We start from the raw sequence: 22,540 nt of genomic DNA, 5'->3' as shown, positions 1-22,540 counted from the left end.
ATGGGACAGACCATGTGACTAGATCAATGCATTGTTATAACATAGATTAGCAAATTGTAACAATAAAAATGACAAAACAATAAAGAAGTTAAATTTGAGCAAATCATGTAGACTGAAACCAGTGGTGAAAGGCTTTTGTATTTAATGTTCATTAATCAATACTCTATTTTATGTCCATCGTCCATTTTATTAATTGATAAAATGTCAGCATCATATCTACTCATCTTTACCACGATCAGACGCAATCAATCTATCTTTAATTTAAGAATTACAATTTAGATAGGTACTGTATGCCCATTCTACAGACAAGCATGACTTTAGCTTAATGATCGTGCACAAAAAGGAAATGTGAAGATAGACTGTGTCTCATTGTTTTGTCAACGTAATCTTGTAACATATAAGCCAACTGTCCCTTTAAATTGGGACTGGCCTGATTTGGCAATCTGGAAAAAAAGGATTTAAAAAAAATACAATTGGACTGTTTGTATGTAAGGAAATGGCCATGGCGTGTCCCAGGAGTACAATTTTTTGACTAGCAAATTAAATTCAGGAACAGACTAATAGAGAATATAGCTCTATGTCATTTTGAGTTATCTGTGTCCAAACTTGAATTACAATTCGTGAAAAGCCTCTCATGAGAAACGTGAGCCTCTCTGTAGTAGAAATATAATATCAATACATTGGCATCATCAATCGTGCTGGAACACTGGTGAGCAGGTGGTCACTTGCTGTGTCTTCTGTCCCTCTCTATCTGTTTTCTGAGTTGCTTTCTCTCTTTGTCTTGGAATGAGATTACTGGCCAGAGTCCTTGGCCTAGAGAGAAACAGTCAAGTGTATAGTATTTGTCTTGGAAGACTTTTTTATTCTTGTAAATCTATTTCTGTTGTATACTATAATATTTGGTATGTTTGGAATATCATGTTTAGTAAGCATTTGAGTGTATTCCTCTTGGTGGGTTCTTGTGGTTGTATCTGTATGAGACTTAATACTACGTACACTGATAGTGTGCTCTTGGAATATACATCCGTTCCCTATTTGAACCCTTTCCCTTTGTCTTGCCTATTCTCCTGTGCTTTTACAAAATCTACACTTCTTTTGACCATCCCATTTTCTGTCTTTCTGTTGGCGCTGAAATTACCTAAATGTATCACAGACATCGTAAAATCCTTAAAAATAAAATGAAACCAATCTGCCCTGACATGTCATAACTGAGTTACGCAAAAATAGTTCTCTCTTTATCAGCATTGACAATTACTTACACATTAACGTTTGGTGATTTTCTTTAAAAAATCAGGTCTTATGTGTGAATAGTGTGAGGCTGGGATTGTGCGAGTACAGATGATGATGTTAGAAAACTTGCACCAATGCTTTCATGATATCACTTAACAAATAGTGTGGTCCATGTTGTAGTGATGGACAAAGTGATGATGATAATTGATAATCATACTGATGTTGATTTATATTCCGTCTTTTCCATGATATAGCTCTAGGTGCACAGATTAAGAATCAGCATTTAGGGTACATCTTGATCTCGGCTCTGGTAAACGAATTCTGTTGATACACCAAACAAGAAAAAGGACCATTAGGAAATCCAAGACCAGTTGTTCTTCTTTCAACAATGAGAAAACTGCTCAGCGTATTAACACTCAACAGAATAAGATCAAAGGTGGAGGAATATCTGTCCCGGGCACAGAGCGGATTCAGAAAATTTAGGAGTACCAGCGACATTGTATAGGTGGTTGTAAGCCAGAACTGAAAAATACAGAGAAGAGTTCACTATATTGGGCATTGACCCAAGCTTTGCCTCTGATACAATCTGCAGAACAAAGCTTTTGAAGGTATTAAACTTATTTCTCGAAAAAGATGATATCCGACTAATAAGATCACTGATGGCAAACATAACACTTACGTTTACATCTGGTGTGGAAACAGTTTCACAAATAACATCGCTGGGAACTCCCCAAGGAGACAGTTTGAACCCAATCCTTTTTACTGTATATTTGGAAGCCGCACTAAAAGAATTAAGACAGAAACTCCCGATTCCTCAAATCCTTACCTGCAAACTGATTTCCGCAGACGATGTTGATATCATATTGATACAGCAGACATAGCGAAGCTGCACATACCAATAATATCAAATACTCTGCGACATTGGAATCTTAAGGTCAACGGATCCAAAACAGAAATTACAGGAAACAGGCGGATTGGGAAAGTGTAAGAAACTTGGAAACTTGATTAATGAGAATGAAGACATCAAACTGAGAAAAATGCTTGGCTCAAACTACATTCAGAGAACTACACAACGTTTGGAACAGGACAAACATATTTAGTGAAAATAAAAGAATTCGCCTCAGCACCTTAACACACATGATGACATTCAAAAGCTAAGAACACTTGCATTTGACAGAGATTTATGGAAACAAATTACTGACTGGATACTAGAAACAGACTGACACACTCAAAGTAACGCACACATTGACGGCAAGCGTCCATAGAGACAGCACAGCCATATTCATTCATTTATTTATTGTACATGCACCAAGATATTGATATTCATTTATTTTACAAATTTATTGAAAAAGAAATGGAGTAAAATATTACTGATGGACATCTAAAAAACAGATGATAAGAAATGAAAAGAGTAAAGCAGCCAGGTAACGAGTTGCATTCCAGTCCGATCCCAGGTTCAGCTCCATTCATACCAAAAGTTTTTATTCTCTGTTGTTTTCTGGCACCTCTCGACATTTTTTTTCTTTCATACAATCATTGGTCTGCTGCTCTCTCTTTTTTTCTCACAAGATGAAGGTGTCTTGAATAGACATGCTCCATGCTCATCTTGCTCCACGTGGTTGTTGAATTAAGTATTCGTAATCTTTTCATCTTCATTACAAAAACACTCATAAGCATTGATGAATATAAAAGTGAGCAATCTGCTCATGTGAAATAATATGAAGGGTGTTATTTTCAACGTATAAAATAATGTGTATGTAAACAATGTGCAGACTAGAAATAGTATATATGTCAGCATGATACCGATACAGAATAGTGCGGAGATAACAGATCTTCCAGCAAAATATAACATTATAGTGAATATTTTGCAAGTGAAAAATAACACGAATGTTAACATTTTGGAAAAATGAAGCAAGATGTGTGTGAAAATTCTAGAATAGTAATAAGTGAGGATTGTAAATTTTTTATAAACGTAAGATAAGAAGGTGGTGACCATTTTAAAAATCTGAATGACTGTGAAGGTGAAAAGTCTGTTAGCAAAAAATAAAATGTCATTGATCACTTGACATAGTGAATATAGTTTAAATATAATGAGTTTACAAGAGAGAAATAACACCTTAGTACAAATGGTGCCAATGTAAAATAATGTCAATGGAAGTGTTTTGCTTTGAAGGACATGAAAGGAAATAAATGTGATTGCTTTTAGAACTTTAACTAAGACAAACACAATCAGTCTGCAAGCATTCAGTAAAAGGAAAATTATTGTCCTACATGTATGAAATAATACGAGCATGAATAAACTATAATCATACAACAATATGACAATACACACAATGAAGATATAAAATAGTAAAACAAGTAACATTTTGTCAATTGTACAATGCTGAATAGTGTAAAATAAGTTTGGTTTTGATAATGAAAGTGATGATAAGAAATATAAAGGGAGATTTTTTTAATATTTCGTGAAAATACAGGGTGTATAGTAAGGACTTGAAGCGGCTAATCACATTTTGCAAGTCAGCTGGGATGGAGCTTTGAATTATCATTCATGCACTTTGAAGAGTGAAGCTGTATCTGTAGACTGACCTTATAATGATTGTATATTATGGGCTCTTGATTGCACTGCTCACAAATGGGCTTTTACAGAACTGGTTCCTCAAAATAAACAATTCTATTTCATTATAAGCCTCTGATCAGAATGGTGCAAGATTGATGAGTGATCAAGTTCTCTGTTTTCTTCAAAAATGACACTTTCCTTTTATTTCCTAGGTATAGAGTGCCAGGCCAACCAAGCATCTGCCACAAGTGAGGAGTGTACAGTGGCTTGGGGAGTCTGCAATGTAAGATGGAGATATATGATATTCATTGAGTCATTCTTATGCTTGTGTATATTTCAGATTTTAATTCAATCTATACAATTTGTGGATTCTTTTCTCACTGGGATTAAGTTTGCCTAAATGTGACAATATTATCCTGAAAATGTTTTTAGACACTATTAATAAATGTGCTTCTTTTGGAATTAGCCTTTTTATTTGTCTTTGCAAAGACCTGACATAGGAAAGTAGTAGTGCCCAGCACGGCCGATACTTTTTCTAGAACTAGAAATAAGTTTGAGAGAGGGTCGGTCAGTTCAGTATGTGTGATGAAATTTGGCTTCTTTGCATTTTTTTTTTCATGCAGCCATTAAATGAAACAGGCATTCAATATTCACTCATAAATAGAGAAGACAAAAAAACAACAAAACAGTTTCTATGTGTTGGATGACCACTAAATACACACCCCCTTGTTACTACTGTTACTACTTGTCACCATCCCAGCTTCTTGTCTGGCGTGAGGAAAGAAGTCTGTTGTGGTCAAAATTTTACATAAAATTAAAATAGTATTGACACTTGCATGTAAATCTATGTTTTAAAGGGATCCATAGCTACAAAATCTTTTAAAATGAAATAAAATAAAATTTCCAAGCTTTTATCATATTTATTGTAATTGTATGCAAAGAGAGAAGGGGGTAGATTTCAATGTGTGACGTGTGACGCTATTGTTACCTTGAGTTAGAGAATCCTGCAGTTACCGGCTGACATAATATTATTTATAATCGGATATAGTAATCATCAAAAAGTTGGAAAACTATCTGGTCAAATATGTAAAATATTTTGATCGTGTGACGTAGAATTATTTCCCAACTTTTAGACGGAAAGTGATTTATATGAACTTTAAGAAATTGTTTATATTAAAAATAATGAGGGGTACCACTACCTGGCATCGGTTCAGTGCAAGTACTCACATCTAATTGTCTTATTCATTTACCGGAAGTTTAACCCATAACCAACGTGCTAAAAATGATGGCATCTGTTTTTGAAGAAATTTTGACGAAACAATTGATTTTTGTGATAAAATCAAGGCGTTGTCCAATCAAACTCATAGTACACAAAAACCATCTTCGGGTCAATTGTAAATGATTAGTTAGGTGGATCTGGAGCCTTAGTGGAACAAAAAATTAGATTTGCCAATTATATAATCCGGCCTGTAAACCTTCCGACTATTGTCGGATTTCCGACCGTACGATTTTGCTCTATAAATGCTCATATTAAAAAAAAAAATTAATTGTAAAAATAAAATTCGTAAGTACCAATAAAAAAGAAAATAAAAGACTTTTATTTCATTACCTCGAAAAATCAGATTTTATTCTGTTCAAATGCAGACTTTAAAAAAAAAACAAAAAAAAACAACTTTTTATTTATCGCATCACAGACAAAACAAAACTAGGCCGTCTATCAGTTATCTATAATATTATCATGCCATCTGCACGCTCTGCTAGACGTGGATGTATTCACTGCCTGGCTACTGTGCCACAGCCAGCGAGAGAGATTTGCAGGAGTCGTCGAACATACACCTAGTCAGTAAATATGCACGCACAGAAGTGTGTCGTAGCTTCTCGGACTGGAAGGTTTCTCTCTATTTTGCTACCGACACACATGCATTTCTCCGTGTCACATATCTTTTTCCCTATGATTTATTGGTTCCGTCTGGACGTGAGAGGAAAAAAAAATAATTCGAAATAATTATTTTTCTTCAAAATATATATTCATCCTCGAAAGCTCTCACACGACCAAACCACCTCCTCCTCTTCTTCGTCGTCGTCTTCTTCTTCTTCTTCTTCTTCTTCTTCTTCTTCTTCTTCTTCTTCTTCTTCTTCTTCTTCTTCTTCTTCTTCTTCTTCTTGCTTCTTCTTCTGCTTCTTCTTATTCTTCTATAATCATTAATCCAAATAAACGAAAGAATCAGCGTAAACATTTAACACAAACAAACAGGAGTGAAGATACGCAGCTTCCCGTGTCAAGCACTAGATACACATCCTTCAAAAGGGTAGGAATTGTTCTCTTCCTTTCATTTTACAACTCAGACCTGGGCCCTCAAATAATTGGGATTTTTTTTTTGTTGGTACCATAAAATAAGGACCTCATTATAAATGAGACGGGGAAAGTGACATGATTTTACTAGTCAATTAACATGTCATATCCGTGTTGTGTTTATTAATTAATCCATATTTTTGTCCTGTTGTGTCTATTTTCGTGTGTTCAAAAAGTTCTGACAATTTTTTCACCAACCATTTACTGGCCTGTATAATATGTCTGTCGTGGTCTGATGAATGCTCAAGAGCTAACTTGACATTTATTAAATAAATACATGATATGTGTCGGTGCATGACATAATTAGTCGGAAGATGAAAATTTTGTATTTGCATATTTTTGCATTTTCTGAAAGAATATGCTCTCCAGAGCATTTTAATATTTATTTGAAGTAAATTGGGTGATTTTTCTTGCAGTATGGTCAGATGAATGGGAAAGGCATCCAGCAACTTTTCTCAAATTTCATATTTTTTCAACTTGACTAGCTGTAAAAAATATTTAGAAGTGAAATTAAGCTTTGATGTTTCCCGAAGATGTACAAAAGTGTTGATATAATAATTTATGACAAGAACTCATTTTTGATAAAAATTGACCTTCTAACTAAACTTGGCAATATCTCAGTTCAAACCTTTTCACCATTCATCTCATTATGTCATTCATGGTAACATATAAGGCCCCCCAGAATTTACTAGTTACTTTTAAAAAAAGAACAAATGACGAGTTGTTTAAGATGATATGAATAGAAAGATGAATTTTAATGAAATGATTTTTTTCCGTATAAATGAATGAATATCACAGTTACAAATGAGTATATGATAATAATACGTATCTTATGCGATTGTGATGAGATGACTTGTGGAGTTTCACTTCCAGTCTGAGAGTAGTTGCAGTCCCCTTTTAATGATCCTGGGCTCTTGTAGAAGACAGTGTTTCTCACTCGTCATGCTGAGGTCACCATGAGGTAGTTTGGTGGCAAAGAGAAGGCTATTAAAGGAATGATAATCTAATATTAGAAATTCAAGTTTTTCTAATCCTACCAAAATATACACTGGAGTGAGATGAACTGTGTATTACTAAAATAAAGATGAATCATTGGTTTGTGACAATGTCTCAATTTCCTAGTTATCTTTTGTAATCTGTTGTTATATCTGTAATGTTCTATTTCATTTTGCCCATTGTAATCTATCATTATGTCAGTAACTTTAATTTTGTCCATCAGTTAATACGGCTAAATTTCTATTTTTTCTCTTCAGCATGCCTTTCATTTCCACTGTATCACTCGCTGGCTGAAAACCAGACAAGTGTGTCCTTTAGACAATCGTGAATGGGAATTCCAGAAGTGAGTATATTTCCTGTCTTCCTTACTTGCAGTTTTAGATACCAGAACTGTTTACTGACATGAAAATGTGTGGCTACGATTTTTTGGTTCCAATGATATCAGTCCCTTTCATTCAACACAACTTGTTTGAAGGACGGTTTGTTGTTAGAGCACATAATATGTTTGCTGGGCAGGAAAATAGCAAAAGTTTAAAATAATGGTCTTGTTTAGGCGAAAAATATTAGTTGGGTCAAAATCTCAATTATTTAACTATGCAATAATGCTCTTTGATTGTTAATCTTTCAACATGGAAATTGCTTTAATCTTAAGAACGCTGACAAGAAGAAGTTATTACTGTGATCTCACAGTTCAACACATTCTAATTAGTTAATTAACGGACATAGATCACGTGAGAGTGCATTCTCATGATAATAGGGACTTGGAAGTATTTGTTCCAGTTAATTCATTTGTCGACAAATTAGGAATTGTAGAAGTACAAACTCCTTAAGAAATTGTAAATAAGAAGATTGACGAGTTCACAAAAATATAAACCACTTGTAAATATTCTACATTTTTACAAATTCCACTACAGCACTTATTGTCTTCTCACAGAACACATTAAATCGATGAAGGATGTTTTTGGGGGGAGATTTAAATTATTTTTTTTCTTTCTTTTTACATAGTCTGGCATTGTGTCATTCACACCTTTTTTCAGGTTTTATATTTTGCTGTGGTTGTACTAAGTCAAATTTACTGGATGAAGCCATTTGTTTATGTTTTTACACTCAACTTTTTGTTTTTGGTTTCACCACTAACATTGCCTTTGAAATCATAATTTTATTTGATTCAATCACTAAATGTCAGAAGATTTTATCTATGATTCTGTTAACATAACGCTATTTAGAGTGATGTAAAATACAAATTTGAGTCATGAAATTTCAAACTATTCTATTTTCCAACATTCACAGGACTGAAGTTTTTTAAAGCCAAATTTAGCTTAATATTAGATTATTATTTTAATATTTTCTAGTCATACATGAAACTATAATGGTTTTTAACATTTGTTTTGGGGGTTTTTTTTTTCTTTCTTTTGTTTGTTTGTTTTTGTTTTTTTTTCTTGTTTTTTTTTCTTCACTCAAAGTGGCATGTGACCTAAAATGATGCCTGCCTCAATCTTAAATCATCTCAAAGCAACGATGAATTGAAATAAAGCTTGAAACAATTCATTTTAGAGTGATAAAAATGTTTCCCCTTAAATTGTCGATTGACCCCAAAATTTTACAACTTTTCTGTTTGAGCCCTTGGCAGGTCTGTAGGATCATTGAAGATATTATGGCGATTTAAAAGTGATTTGTTTGTTTTCGTGCAGCCACTGAATATCACAAGGTTTTTTATCAGGCTGTGAAAGATGGTGTCGTGTCACTTGGTGATTTAAGGACAAAGTTAGAGCAGTATTGTATTCATTTTTGTCTTTTCGTCACAAACAACAATACAAAGACATTTTTGTCTTTTCGTCACAAACACAATACAAAGACATTTTTGTCTTTTCGTCACAAACACAATACAAAGACATTTTTGTCTTTTCGTCACAAACACAATACAAAGACATTTTTGTCTTTTCGTCACAAACACAATACAAAGACATTTTTGTCTTTTCGTCACAAACACAATACAAAGACATTTTTGTCACATCCTCATATAAGCATGACAAAGAGTCGTTTTTATAACAATTTCAGTCAGAAACACATCCGTAATACTTGGAATGTTCTTGTAGTTGGTATTTCAAAATTGGAAAAACTTTTCTTACTTCATTTAACTTTGTTTTATTTTTATATTTTCAAATCACCCTTTAAAAAAATAAAAAGTCTTGCAACTCTGAAAACACAAGTGATAGAATTGTTCCATAATCTTAATGTGAGCAGATTGGTGTGTTGTTACCAAACACTGTTGAGTCTTGTCATTGACGACCAAGACTTGTTGATGTCGTTAGGTCATCTCAGGGAAAGACTTGTTTCTTGCTGCCTGTGACGATGCATGCTGTGGTGGAATAACTGGTGGGAATTTTAGATTTATTTTGATATCTTCGGGGTTTGAATGGAATGATAGTCCCATATAGTTTTGTGGTTATCAGATACGATTGCTCATTCCATTTACATGATGTGTTATCTCTTCATCTTATAACCACCACGATTAACATGTACGTCACGTATACAGTCTGCATAGTCGTAATCAGTTAAATGAAACAATTGAAGGTCCCCCGCCCCCCCCTCCCCAATTTTTTTTTTTTTTTGTCTTACAAAAACAAGTTTTTGTCATGCCTCATATTGTATTATGCACCCTTATTTAGAGTGAGTAGATATTAGTTTTCGGAGAATGCTAGTTTGCTCTCTATCATTCTTGACTCATATTGAATAACAAGTTAATGGTTTTAATATTTACATGTCGCTAAAATCAAACAAATGCACTTCAGCATGACAGCATTTTAGTAGTTCTCCATCTTATCTGTTTTATTTTGATATTAAAAAAAAAAATAATTAAAAATGAGCTTTTATATAGTGCAATATCCACTAAACGTGCTCAAAGCGCTTTACAAGTGGTCCCTGACCAACAGCAACATTTAACAATTAGGGCGGGACATGATGCCTGTTTTGCGATATTACAATTTTTTGGACAGAGACAACGCTGTTAACGGCCAGGTACTCATTTTACACCTGAGTAGGGTGAGAGAATGCGAGTAAAGAGTCTTTTCCAAGGACTAACTACAGGGATGTAAATGCAAAGTTGAAAAAAATTCTGAAGGACTACGAAATTAATTTTTTAAAAAAACAAAAAATCAGCATTAAGCGTCTTACCTGTCTTACAATTAATTATCTGTACAAAGCCTTTTGCTACAACTGGAATGTGGAATTTCTATATCAGATTGTCTCTTTAGTGACACAGTTGTGGATCTATCAATTTGTTGTCTACATTCTTGGGCTGCTTGGTGTATTGTTATTGAATTTCCTTTTCTTTGAATATTCCCCCTTTTTTTTCTTGGGATTTAAACTTTTCATTCTCATCCCAGCAGTTTGCACGTAGTAGCATAAAGAAGAATCTACTGGACTATAAACTGGATCATTTCTTTGAAAAAACTGAACTGAACTTTTATTAGCATTTAGTAATTTATATTTAATCTTGTGAATGGCTTTATAGGTACCTACATCTAGCCTATTGGTCGTGGGGGTTATAATATTGTTCATCACACTAAAAGATGATTCCACTCTTGGGCCAGTGAAAATGGAGAGACAGGCTTTAATGATTGGGCTTAAAATTTTGTAATGAGGGTTGGATATTGCACATGACCACCATTTATCTAACTTGCCTTCCTTAATTGATGAGGTAAATTTTTGATCTGAATGAAAGGTAGATGCAGCAGTAGAAAATTTATTTTTGTCTATTCCCTGTGTCAATGTTGGAAAGCAATCAAACAAATCCTGCAGTCCAGAGGAGGCTCTACTGTGACCACATAACTCGGGATCAAGAGTTGAAAGAAGAGAAAATATTTTATTAGCGAGTAGAAGCTTGTGTTTCAGGTATTCTCCAGTTTCAACAAATGCAGTAAGGACAGTTGTTCTGAACATCTTATCTTGCTCATGACTTAAATTTTTCAGGATCTGTTGAGCAGCATTTCCAATAAAGATATTTTTAAGTGGATGGGTATGTTCACTCCTCACATTAACTTTAGTAACTTTCTGGAAACTATTGACATACTCATGAGTCAAAAGCATGTCAAAAAAGTTTTATAAACACGTTCCATTTCGTCATACAGTCTATGGATCATGGGCTCCTTCTGTTCAAAAGTCAATATAAAGCTTTTAAAGATGGGCAGTATGCTGCAAATAACATTAGACAGTAAAAGTGTATAATCCTTCTTAACATATAACTTGACTGCTATCCTCCTTTTTCTTTCTTTTCCTGGTCTGGTCAGCTTCTTTCTTCTCAATCTTTGTAAAATAAAAACAATATTTAATCTTGCATCTTTCTTAACATGCTTAAGTAGAGTAATCAATTCTGTTTGATGGTCCTTTTTTTCTTCCACTGTCAGCCATGATGAGTAAAAAACAGTTAAGACATTTTTTAATTCCAGGAAGCGAGATGAGGCATCATATATTGACATCCACCTATGGCCTGCTCTTTTGACTGGAATAAGTTCTGACACTCCCATCAGCTGACAAATCTGTTTCAGATCTTCCCTCAAATCAGCACTATAATCAAAATCATTATATAAATCATCAAGTAGTCTTACAATAAAATTATTCTCATCTAGCAATGAAGTAAACTTGCCAACAGCATTGTGGATATGATGACATACATCTCCATCTATGTCTAGAATATGAGGTGCTACTTCTTTCAGTTTCTTGTGGAAGCCATTTACCTCCCTCTCATGTAAGCAGCCGAGTCTGACAATATTGTTATCAAATTTGTAAGAGGCACATCATCCTTGGCAACTTGTCTCTGACCGCTTGGAAAACTGTATTTGCATTCACAGTTATCATTTCTATGCTGGCATATAAGTGACATTCACTTCTCTGTGAATTTTCAGAGTGTAAATTAACTAAAATATTCAATATTCTTTTCTTTGATCCTTTTGAAGTTGACTCGTCTATATTTATGGAGAAAGGAGTTTTCTTCATTTCATTTACTAGACGAATATGTTCAAGATGAGACAATCCATATCTTAACTTATATGTTGCAGTCTGTCTTTCCATGTGTAAGTGACTAAGTATTTTCATGTCCTTAGTAAGTTCATAAGCGAATGATATCAAATGAGGAGACATAGATAAAGGTAATGACTGACTTACTTGACTTAGATGCCTTTCGCGTCTCGACCGAAAGATCGGGTCGCCTTGGCTGTTTCCAGTATTTCCTGTGTGAGGTGTATTCAATATTGCCGGTCCTCTGCTAGGGTTCTCAGATTTTCAGGGTCCCCTGCCGTTATGAGACTAATGCTTTGTCCAAGTGTTGTGAGGTTTTTGTTTAGGATCACAGGGAGTGTTGTGATCGGTCTTCCTCTGAAAAGGTTCCCGTGTTTTGGAAGTATCCCGACATGGCTTGGTTAGCTGGTATGTTTTTGTCCCTGCGTAGTATGTGACCGAAAAGTTGCCATCGTTGTTGTAAAATGTCAAGGGAGATTGGTCTTTCTTTTGTGATCTTATAGAGTGATTCATTTGAGATCTTTTTTGGGTATTTGATGTCCAGTACCCTTCTTAGCTGTGTGCGATGGAAGGCATCCAGATGTTCTTCTTCGGATTTTGTCAACGCCCAAGTGCCGCAGTTATACAGAAGTACCGGTTTTACAAGAGCACAAGAGCACGGTACAGTTTCAGTTTGGTTTTTCTCTTTATTTTGTCACCTCTAATCCATACATTGGTGAGTTTACTGAGTGCGGCGTTTGATGAGTGCTCAGCAATAAATGAGCATAGAAAAGCTTCCTGGTGAGATAATCTATCTTGAAATGAAACAGGCTTTGGATCACTAGGCACAGAGGATTCTTCTCTAGGTAAACCTAAGTCATTGAGGTTGGAGGGTGCACCGTACGGCAAAGATTTTGTGGTCACTGGAGCACTTGAAATTCCATCAATTTTATTTTTCACAGCTTGCATAGCAGCAGGCAAACACTGATTTGTTTTTAATGGACTTCTATTTCGAAGATGAACTTTCGTTTTAGCGTGAGATTTTAAACATCCAACCCCACCCATGGCATATTTAACTTCAGTTCTACAATAACAACACCAAGCAAGCCCATCCTTATCAAGTTTGCGAATATACGTTGAGAAAAAGTCATCATTTTGATCTTTCATTGAGAGCCATTCCCATCTAAATTTATTTTTAGACACTATGTCAATGGTGTCAATCGGCTGTGAAATGTCAACAAACTGTTTTTTTTTGTCTCTCGCCCATTTCGGCTTCGGTTGAGAATGCGAGTTGAGCAGGTGGTCAACTTGAATCCAGTTCAGCGATCACATTGATTAACAAATTAAGTTTTAAAAACACAAGAATCACTGGTAAAAAATAATATTCAAGGCAGATAGATGATAGAACTTTAGTTAAATAACTTAAACACAGCAGTTTATGATGATGAGATATTATGGTGATTGATCGGTATGAAAAGCCAAAACGAAAATTTACGGAAAGAACGTGGTTGAGGATGAATCCATCACTCAAGTGATCACTAAGAACAAAGATGATATCGATATCCACTTACCTCTCTAAATTAGTAATTAAAATCATGTTGTATTGATAGTTAATTGCAATAGTAATCCGAGTCAAGCCTTGACTCAAGGCACTCGTAACCCAGTGCCAGTGGACGGTCATTGATAATCGCATGTGGATTTTTTCGATTTTCTACTTTCGATTCTAGTTAAAATACTGCTTCCGGTAAACAAGCTCAATTCACACAACAAACGTGAAGTTAGCTTCCGAATAAAAATTAGGAAAATTAGGAAATTCGAATGCTATGAAATCACTACTACTTCCGAATTAAAATTCGGAAGCGGTCGTGGGAATAATAAAAACGTGTGAATAGGCCAAAATAATGCTATCGGCACAAAAGATGTGCTTCAGTTGTGTATCAGTATATTAAATTTGGGCACAAAACTGTACTTAATTATGTGCACGCTTACGATCATTAAATACAAATTTAGAAGTGAAGAAATTTATGCAATATTCTATTGAAAAGTAGACCACCAGAAAATTCGGAAATCCTAATAATTCGGAAAGATTTACATCCCTGTAACTATGCGCCAAGTGAGGCTGGAACCTAGGACCTTCCGATGCAAAAGCGAGTGTCATATCACAAGACCACATAGCCACATATAACCAATTATGACTTTTTGATGTTGTATATATCTAGTTCTCTTTATTGTAATGAATTTGTGTTTTTCAAATAATTTTAAAAGTTGAATTTGAAGGCTTAGATTTGTATCTTGCTTTGAAGGGAAATGCCTAAACTTCAAACTAATGACTGTGATGGATTTTCATGGCTCGTATCCTACACTGGCCATACATTGTCAAATTCAATTCTACCCGTGCATGGGACATGTGCCTTACCTTGTTGCATCTGAGTTTTAGGGCTGGATGGTTGGAATTTGACAGTGTGCACTTTTTAAATTGTAAAGTGCACACCATGAAGGCCCTGAAAGACGAGTTTCCAGATAAACAGTTGATTGAAACACAGTTTGCAACCTAAATTATTTGCCCTTTTGACAAATTTACATTGGTTTTTGTGTCGCAAAATCAGATGAAAGGGTTTTCTTTGTCACATATGGCGTGAATTCAGAGTTCAAACTCTTGGTTTTCGGGGGGGGGGGGGGGGGGGGTGTTTACCGTGATTTTTATTTTACGAACACCCCAGTAGGATTTTTTATTTGAATAATTAAAAATGTTCGATGATATATTTATTGACTTTTTCTTGTAATCTGACTAATATTTATGAATACTAATGTTGTCTTCGTCACAACTTTATAGAAGTTCAAAGACATGATTGTCTTCATTTCTCCATATTTTAATCATTTATATTGATGGTGGTATATATTCAAGTTTTAATGGAATGTAGTGTAAATGTGGGAAAGTTGATTAGAGCTTTTAAAGTCAAGTATGAAAATATCAGTTTTTTCTTCGATTTTTGCACCAAAAAGAAAGAATAAAAGCAACTTATGGACCTCCAGTAAATGAGAAGAAATGTAAAGCCTAAACAAAACAAAATTCCTTTTCTTAACACCCTCCATTTAATCCAGACAGTTTCTTACACGGTTGATCCTGTTTTGGTAACGAGAAACTCGAAACGTAAACAATCGTTAATATGTTATTATTATTATTGTTGTTATTATTATTATTATTATTATTATTATTATTATTATTATTATTATTATTATTATTATTATTATTGTTATTATCATTTTTTTTTTCACTTCATTATTCTCAATTATTAACAGTACCGTCACTTTTTACGGTCAAACCATTACAATTTTGTAATGGATTCCACTATATTATTATTGATGCTGTTGTTATTATTATTATTATTATTATTATTATTATTATTATTATTATTATTATTATTATTATTATTATTATTATTATTATTATTATTATTATTATTATTATTATTATTGTTATTATTATTATTATCATCATCATCATCAGCAGCAGCATTTATTTTCTATTATTTGAAGTCAAACAGTTTTTCCCATTGGTTTTGATGTGGATTAAGGCGTCATGCCGTATTTTTTGGTTATTTGCATTCACTAAACGACATCGACTTTTTAACTGATGTTTATTGAAATGCTTTTGTTAAGACAATGGTCTTCTTTTGATTTGGATGCCATGCCATACTTACAATTCATCATAAATCTTGGCCTCACAAAACCCCTCAAAAAACCACCTAAATTGGGTTTGAGCTAACGCTCTAAGAGGTTGGGTAGCTGTATCTGGATGAGACTTTTAGGTGATCTCAAACTAAGTACATTGATAGTGTGCTCTTGGAATCTACATCTGTTTCCTATTTGAATCTGTTCCCCTTTTGTCTTCCCTTTTCTTGGGTGCTTTAATTAGTATTCTATCACTTTTTACTATCCCATTTTCTTCCTTTTTACTGGCGCTGATATGACCTTAATGTGTTGCAAGCGCCGTAAAACCCTTAACCACAAAAACGAACAACTGCGTCTCTCCGTTTAGCGACACAGAAACCGGGATAATTCCGGCTCGATTGGTCTAATGACTTTGAAGGAACAATTTTAAAATCTTAGCTGATCTGCCAAAGACTTACCTTACAGTAAACACTCAATTCAGTGTCAACAAATAACGACTTGTTTAGCCTACCTAAATCAATCAGAAACGCAGGTTATTGGACTGTGTTGTTTTCATTTTTAAACATGATGACGATGACATTGGAGAGAGAGAGAGAGGGGGGGGGGTGTTGTTTGATCGTTTGTTTCATTTGGGGTATACCGACGTCTATGCTGTGATGGAATCAACGTGTTAACACGGTGTTTATAATGATAACTGTTCCCATGACACAACACACGATTAGGTATGATTGACACATCATACACGTGTTATTTTGCATTGTGGGCAGGGGGGTACATACTGTGTCTTCTATCCCCTTATAACTGTTTTCCAACATGCTTTCTGTCTTTGTCTTGGAATGAGATTATTTGGTTTTATCCTGGCCCTGGCAAGGGTTCTAGCTCGGAGGGAAACAGTCAAATGCATAGTTATGGTTTTGGGAGATGATGTTTTTTTCCTTGTAAATCATCTCTCTGTTATGTATTATTATAATTGTTATTTTCAATGTATAATGTAAACATTTGAGTGTATTCCTCTTTGTTGGATTTTGTGCTTGTGTCCGGATGAGACTTATAGGTGATCTCAAACTAAGTACATTGGTGGTATGCTCTTGGAATCTACATCTGATCTCTATTTGTTCCTTGTTCCCCTACGTCTTACTTTTTCTTGGGTGCTTTCATTGTAATTCTATAACTTTTTACTATCCCATTTTCTTCCTTTTTACTGGCGCTGATATAAACTAAATGTGTTGGAAGTGCCGTAAAACCCTTAAAAACAAAAAAAACAAACAAAACATTATTTTGCATTCTGTAAGGAGAGGACGTGTTATTGGTGCCATCCGCTAGTCGGATTAGCATACCAACACACACACATACACACAAAACCATGTGTAAGATTAGACGTTTATAGTCTGATTAATACAGTTTAGTAAAAACTACTCAACAATGAGCTGAGCGACGTCAGTTTTATTCCTTCTATTTCTTTTTTCTTTTCTTTTAAAGGTATTGTGTTCTCCCGTCTGATGAGAGAACGTTTGTTTCTCGTTTTCTGGGTGGGGTTCCGACCTCCCATAGTGGGCAGGGAGGTGCTTACTGTGTCTTCTATCCCCCTGTACCTGCTTTTCAATTGTTTCCTGTCATTGTCTTGGAATGAGATTACTTGGTTTTGTCCTGATCCTTGCCGGAGTTCCTTAGCTGGGAGGGATATAGTCGAATGTATAGTTATAGTTTTGGGAGATGATATTTTTTTCCTTGTAAATCACCTCTCTGTTATGCATTGTATTATGTTTAGTTTACATATTATATTATAGGATTGGTAAACATTTGAGTGTATTCCTCTAAGTTGGGACCTGTGCTTGTGTCTGGATGAGATTTTTAGGTGATCTCAAACGAAGTACTTTGACAGTGTGCTCTTGGAATCTACACCTGTTCCCTATTTGAACCAATTCCCTTTGTCTTACCTTTTCTTTTGTGCTTTAATTGTAATTCTAGAACTTTTGACTATCCCATTTTCTTCCTTTTTACTGGCGCTGATATGACCTTAATGTGTTGCAAGCACCGTAAAACCCTTAAAAACAAAAAACAAAACTTTGTCGTTTTGGTCAGAAAAGATTACGTCAAATATCGATAGATTCCAGATTTCATTGGAAGTCAGTCTCATACTTGAGATTTGTTTAAAGCGTCAAGGACCTCAAGTCTGAGACTTATCAAAGGGTCGCCCTTGACAATATATATATATATATTATATATATATATATATATATATATATATATATATATATATATGTGTGTGTGTGTGTGTGTGTGTGTGTGCGTGTGTTATATCAGAGCACGGCGGCGGTGTTGTCCATGCTGGCACACCACAATGTGACGACACACTTATTTATCATTATATTATTTAACCAGTTAACTGCCATACTCTGGAAAGACGCGTCATTAAAAATTTGGCCAGGAAACTCGTCCTTCAAATATCGATCGATATGAAGACCGTCATCTTGGTAAAAGCTCTCAAGCCTGGGACTTCCCTTCAAACATGGATCGATCGGAAGACCCAAGTTTGAGAGTTTTTGCCAAGATGAGAATCATTGAAATCGATCGATGAGTTTTACTGGTCACATTTTGAAATAGGAGTTTTTCCGCAGCACGGGCAGACAACTGGTGGTGTGTGTGTGGATGGCAGACAACTGGTGGTGTGTATGGATGGCAGACAACTGGTGGTGTGTGTGGATGGCAGACAACTGGTGGTGTGTATGGATGGCAGACAACTGGTGGTGTGTATGGATGGCAGACAACTGGTGGTGTGTATGGTTATGGGTGTGCGAGTTAATCGAAATGAAATGTATGATTGCTAGGTCTATTTACTTTTGTAATGATGGTAGTAGTACTAGTAGTAATAATAAGAATAATAATAAGCAGAAGAGGAAGAACAATACTAATAATAATGAGAAGAAGAAGAACAATAATAATAATAATAAGAAGAAGAAGAACAATAGTAATAATAATAATGATAACAATAACAATAGTAAGGATGATAATAATAATAATAATAATAATAATATTTGTATTAGGATTTTATCTCTACTCAGCGAGAATCTTGTGTCTGTTTCTGAGCGGGACTTCTCAGCCCTCCGAGTATAGACGCCATAGACTGTTCATACGAACACATGTTCTATCAGTCTCCTAATTACTTTTGCTTGAATGCTATTCTAAAACCCTCGATCTATACCGTCATCTTGTGATGATCGTCTTATCATAATATTCCTTTTAACCGGTGCTAAAATGACCTTAAAATTGTCGCAAGTCTTGAAGCCTGTGAAAACAAATATAGCACCGAGCATCTGGTGTTAATTTATCATTTAAAAACAAAAATTTGTCTCCATCACTTGAATTTTGTTATACTTATTCTTGATTATACTTTCTCTCCCCATGTTCTTCAACGTCGTCGTCACCATCATCACCATTACGATTACCACGTCAACCATCACCCAGATATGGACATTAGCACCGACAACGGTTTACTGCAGGCAGCAACAAGGGGGAAGAGCGTCATCAGCTTTATATTCTTGACAGGTGGTCGTGTTCTACCGTACACTGAATAAACAACTTAAAAAAAAAAAAAATTTGGCACAAATGTTTTTGTTTTTTTTTTCAAATATTGATGATTTAAGATGATCCTCAATTCTTAAACCTGACTCTTAAAAGAAAATCAGGTTTAGGCATTTTGGACAAATTTATTTAGAGTCAATTTTTAATTCATCGATATTTTGAAATGTAAAATTTGTGGTAAAAAATGAAGATGTTTTGTCAATGGACAGATTATGACGTCACCGAGTCTCCTGCAGTTGCTACCGCGGGAAATGGATTTCTTGTTGAGGAATGAGATGCTAGGACTATGGAAATGCCTGTCACCTTGCTGTACTGGATGGATGGTTGGATATCCGTCGTTGTGGATGACATTATCGAAATTTATGAGAACTTTTTTTTTTTTCGCTGTTTGCTTTAACTTTCGAATTTTGCTCATTTTTTTTTTTGTTTGTTGTTCTTCTAATTGTGTCCTTGTTGTTAGTGTCTACGTGTTGTACGAGGTATATACTACACACTTGACTGTTTTGTTTTATTTGTTTTCTTTCAAGGAATAGCAAGCTTTTAAAATATGTATGGTTCTGTGTATTTGTGCATGCATTAATGTGTGTGTATATTGCGTTTTTTTGCCTCTGTATGTGTGTGAAAGAGAGAGATTGAGCATGTTCTTGTTTACAATGTTTCAAAACACTCCTGTCTTGATGTCCTTAATGCACATCTCCCACTTTGAAGTTAAACGTTCAAAATAAAATGATATAAAACAATTTACGTTCTTCTCTTCTTTGTGTTTTATACAGTGGTGATGATCTTCCGCGGAATCTGGGTGGGGATCCTGACCTACCATAGTGGGCAGGGAGGTACATACTGTATCTTCTATCCCCTTATATCTATTTTCCAACACGCTTTCTGTCTTTGTCTTGGAATGAGATTACTTTGCCCTGTTCGGAGTCCTGGCTGGGAGGGAAACAGTCGAATGCATAGTTATTGTTTTGGGAGATGATATTTTTTTCCTTGTAAATCATCTCTCTGTTTATGTATCATTATATTTATTTGTAATGTAAAATGTAAGCATTTGAGCGTATTCCTCTTTGTTGGATTTTGTGCTTGTGTCCGGATGAGACGTAAAGGTGATCTCAAACTAAGTACATTGGTGGTATGCTCTTGGATTCTACATCTGATCCCTATTTGTTCCTAGTTACCCTTTTGTCTTACTTTTTCTTGGGTGCTTTAATTGTAATTCCAGAACTTTTTACTATCCCATTTTCTCCCTTTTTACTGACGCTGATATAACCTAAATGTGTTGCAAGCGCCGTAAAACACTTAAAAACAAAAACAAACTTCCGCGGAACTCCGGGATTTTCTTTGAAATGATCCGCTGATTTTGCATTGTCAAACATTTTACTGTCATGGCAATTTTTTGCATCGCTTGCGGCCGCCAAAAAAATCGTTGATTCGCATTGCGGCCGCAAAGTTTGCAAATTTTTGCAAATTTTCGAGATTTTGCCCGGAAAAAAAAAATATTTAAAAAAATTTAGTGGGGACCAGTGATGATAATCTTCCGAGGATTTTTTCATAAATGTTCCGTTGTTTTTGTCATGTCAAACATTTTCTGCTAAGTTCATGAAAAAAAAAAATACCTTCTATCATTTTTTGACACCTCTGCTCAGCTGCATGAATTTTGGTGACACTCCTTTATTTATGACGTTAGTCTAGACGCACTGGCGCCAAATGTCAAAAGTAGCACAAGACACATGGTAGCTAGGGGAATTAGGGACACAAAACCCCCGAATTATGCAAATTAGTGATGAAAGCATGATTTTTTAATGAAAAAAAGTTCATGCTCTAAGACTCCTTCCGCACTAGGACAAAACTGTCCCAGGACAAATTTGTCCTGTCCCACTGGAGAAAACTTCTATTCAAAAGGGGTTCCGCACTAGGACAGGACTGTCCCGGGACACACCTGCGCGAATGCATTATTTTTTTTTTTTTTTTTTTACAAGATTCAAGTTTATTTGTAGGCAATTGCCAATATAACTCGTACAAGAATATAATATTTTCATCAACAAATCAAGTAAATAAAATCAATAATAAAGCAAGGCAAACAATGATAGTAATAATGATAATAATAATAATAATAATGATAATTATAATGGTGATAATAATAATGTAAAATCTTCTAATTAATAGATTAGTTATTTAATAGTTTGAATTATAAATTAATAATTTAAAAAATAAGTCCTTGGTACAACTCTAATAATTCAGTATAGTAATCCTTGGAATCAACATAAGATACGACATGACGATAATGATTTTTTACACTGTACAATGGGATTTCTTTACATAAGATTTATATAATCATGAAATATTCTTATAGCAAGAGTAATATTATTGCTGCTGCTACTGCTACTACTACTACTACTACTACTACTACTACTACTACTACTACTACTACAACTACCACCTCTTCTACCACTACTTCTACTACTACTACTAATTGAGCTTTATATAGTGCAATATCTACTAAATGTGCTCAAAGCGCTTTACAATGGGTCCCTGGTCAACATTTAACATGTAGGACGGGACATGACGCCTGTTAGGCGATATTACAATTTTTCGGACAAAGACAACTCTGTTAACGGCCAGGTACTCATTTTACACCTGAGTACGGTGAGAGAATGTGAGTAAAGAGCCTTTTCCAAGGACTCAACTATGCGCCGAGCGCGAGGCTCGAACCCAGGACCTTCCGATCCGGAAGCGAGTGTCATACTACTAGACCACATAGCCGCATCATTACCTACTACTACAAACACCACACCACCATATCAACCACACTACAAACCACCACCACCATATCATTACCATTACCACTACTACTACAACCACCACCACATCATCATCACTACCACTACTACTACAACTACAATCATCACCACCACCACATCATCATCACTATTACTACTACAACTACAACCACCACCAACACCACATCACCTCACTAACACTCAGTACTACAATCACTACCATTAGGTTTTGGAGCTTTACTTCATTTGAAATAAGGAAACTTCGGAATTGTATTTGGCATTGTGTTTATATATCATAATATAATTCTAATCAGTTATCTATTTAGAACTAGATACTATACAATATGTATGCCAAATACCACCCCAATTCCCCTTTCT

General features: G+C 34.9%; 1 protein-coding gene across 1 annotated transcript in view; it reads left to right on the top strand.

The window, feature by feature from the left end:
- LOC144971413 (E3 ubiquitin-protein ligase RBX1) overlaps positions 1–20,125 on the top strand; it is a 30,341-nt gene extending 10,216 nt beyond the window's left edge. Inside the window, exons 4-6 of the mRNA XM_078912279.1 lie at positions 4,000–4,070; positions 7,394–7,479; positions 19,269–20,125. Coding sequence (XP_078768405.1) covers positions 4,000–4,070; positions 7,394–7,479; positions 19,269–19,281 — 170 coding nt within the window. The 3' untranslated portion in view covers positions 19,282–20,125. The remainder of the gene's footprint in view (positions 1–3,999; positions 4,071–7,393; positions 7,480–19,268) is intronic.
- The last annotated feature ends 2,415 nt before the right edge of the window (positions 20,126–22,540 follow it).

The sequence above is a fragment of the Berghia stephanieae genome, chromosome 4, assembly GCF_034508935.2.
Source record: "Berghia stephanieae isolate SIO BIC M18660-M18661 chromosome 4, UCSD_Bste_1.3, whole genome shotgun sequence".
NCBI lineage: Eukaryota > Metazoa > Mollusca > Gastropoda > Nudibranchia > Aeolidiidae > Berghia > Berghia stephanieae.
Note: the sequence above shows the minus strand (reverse complement) of the source record. Positions and strands in the feature narration are given on the sequence as shown.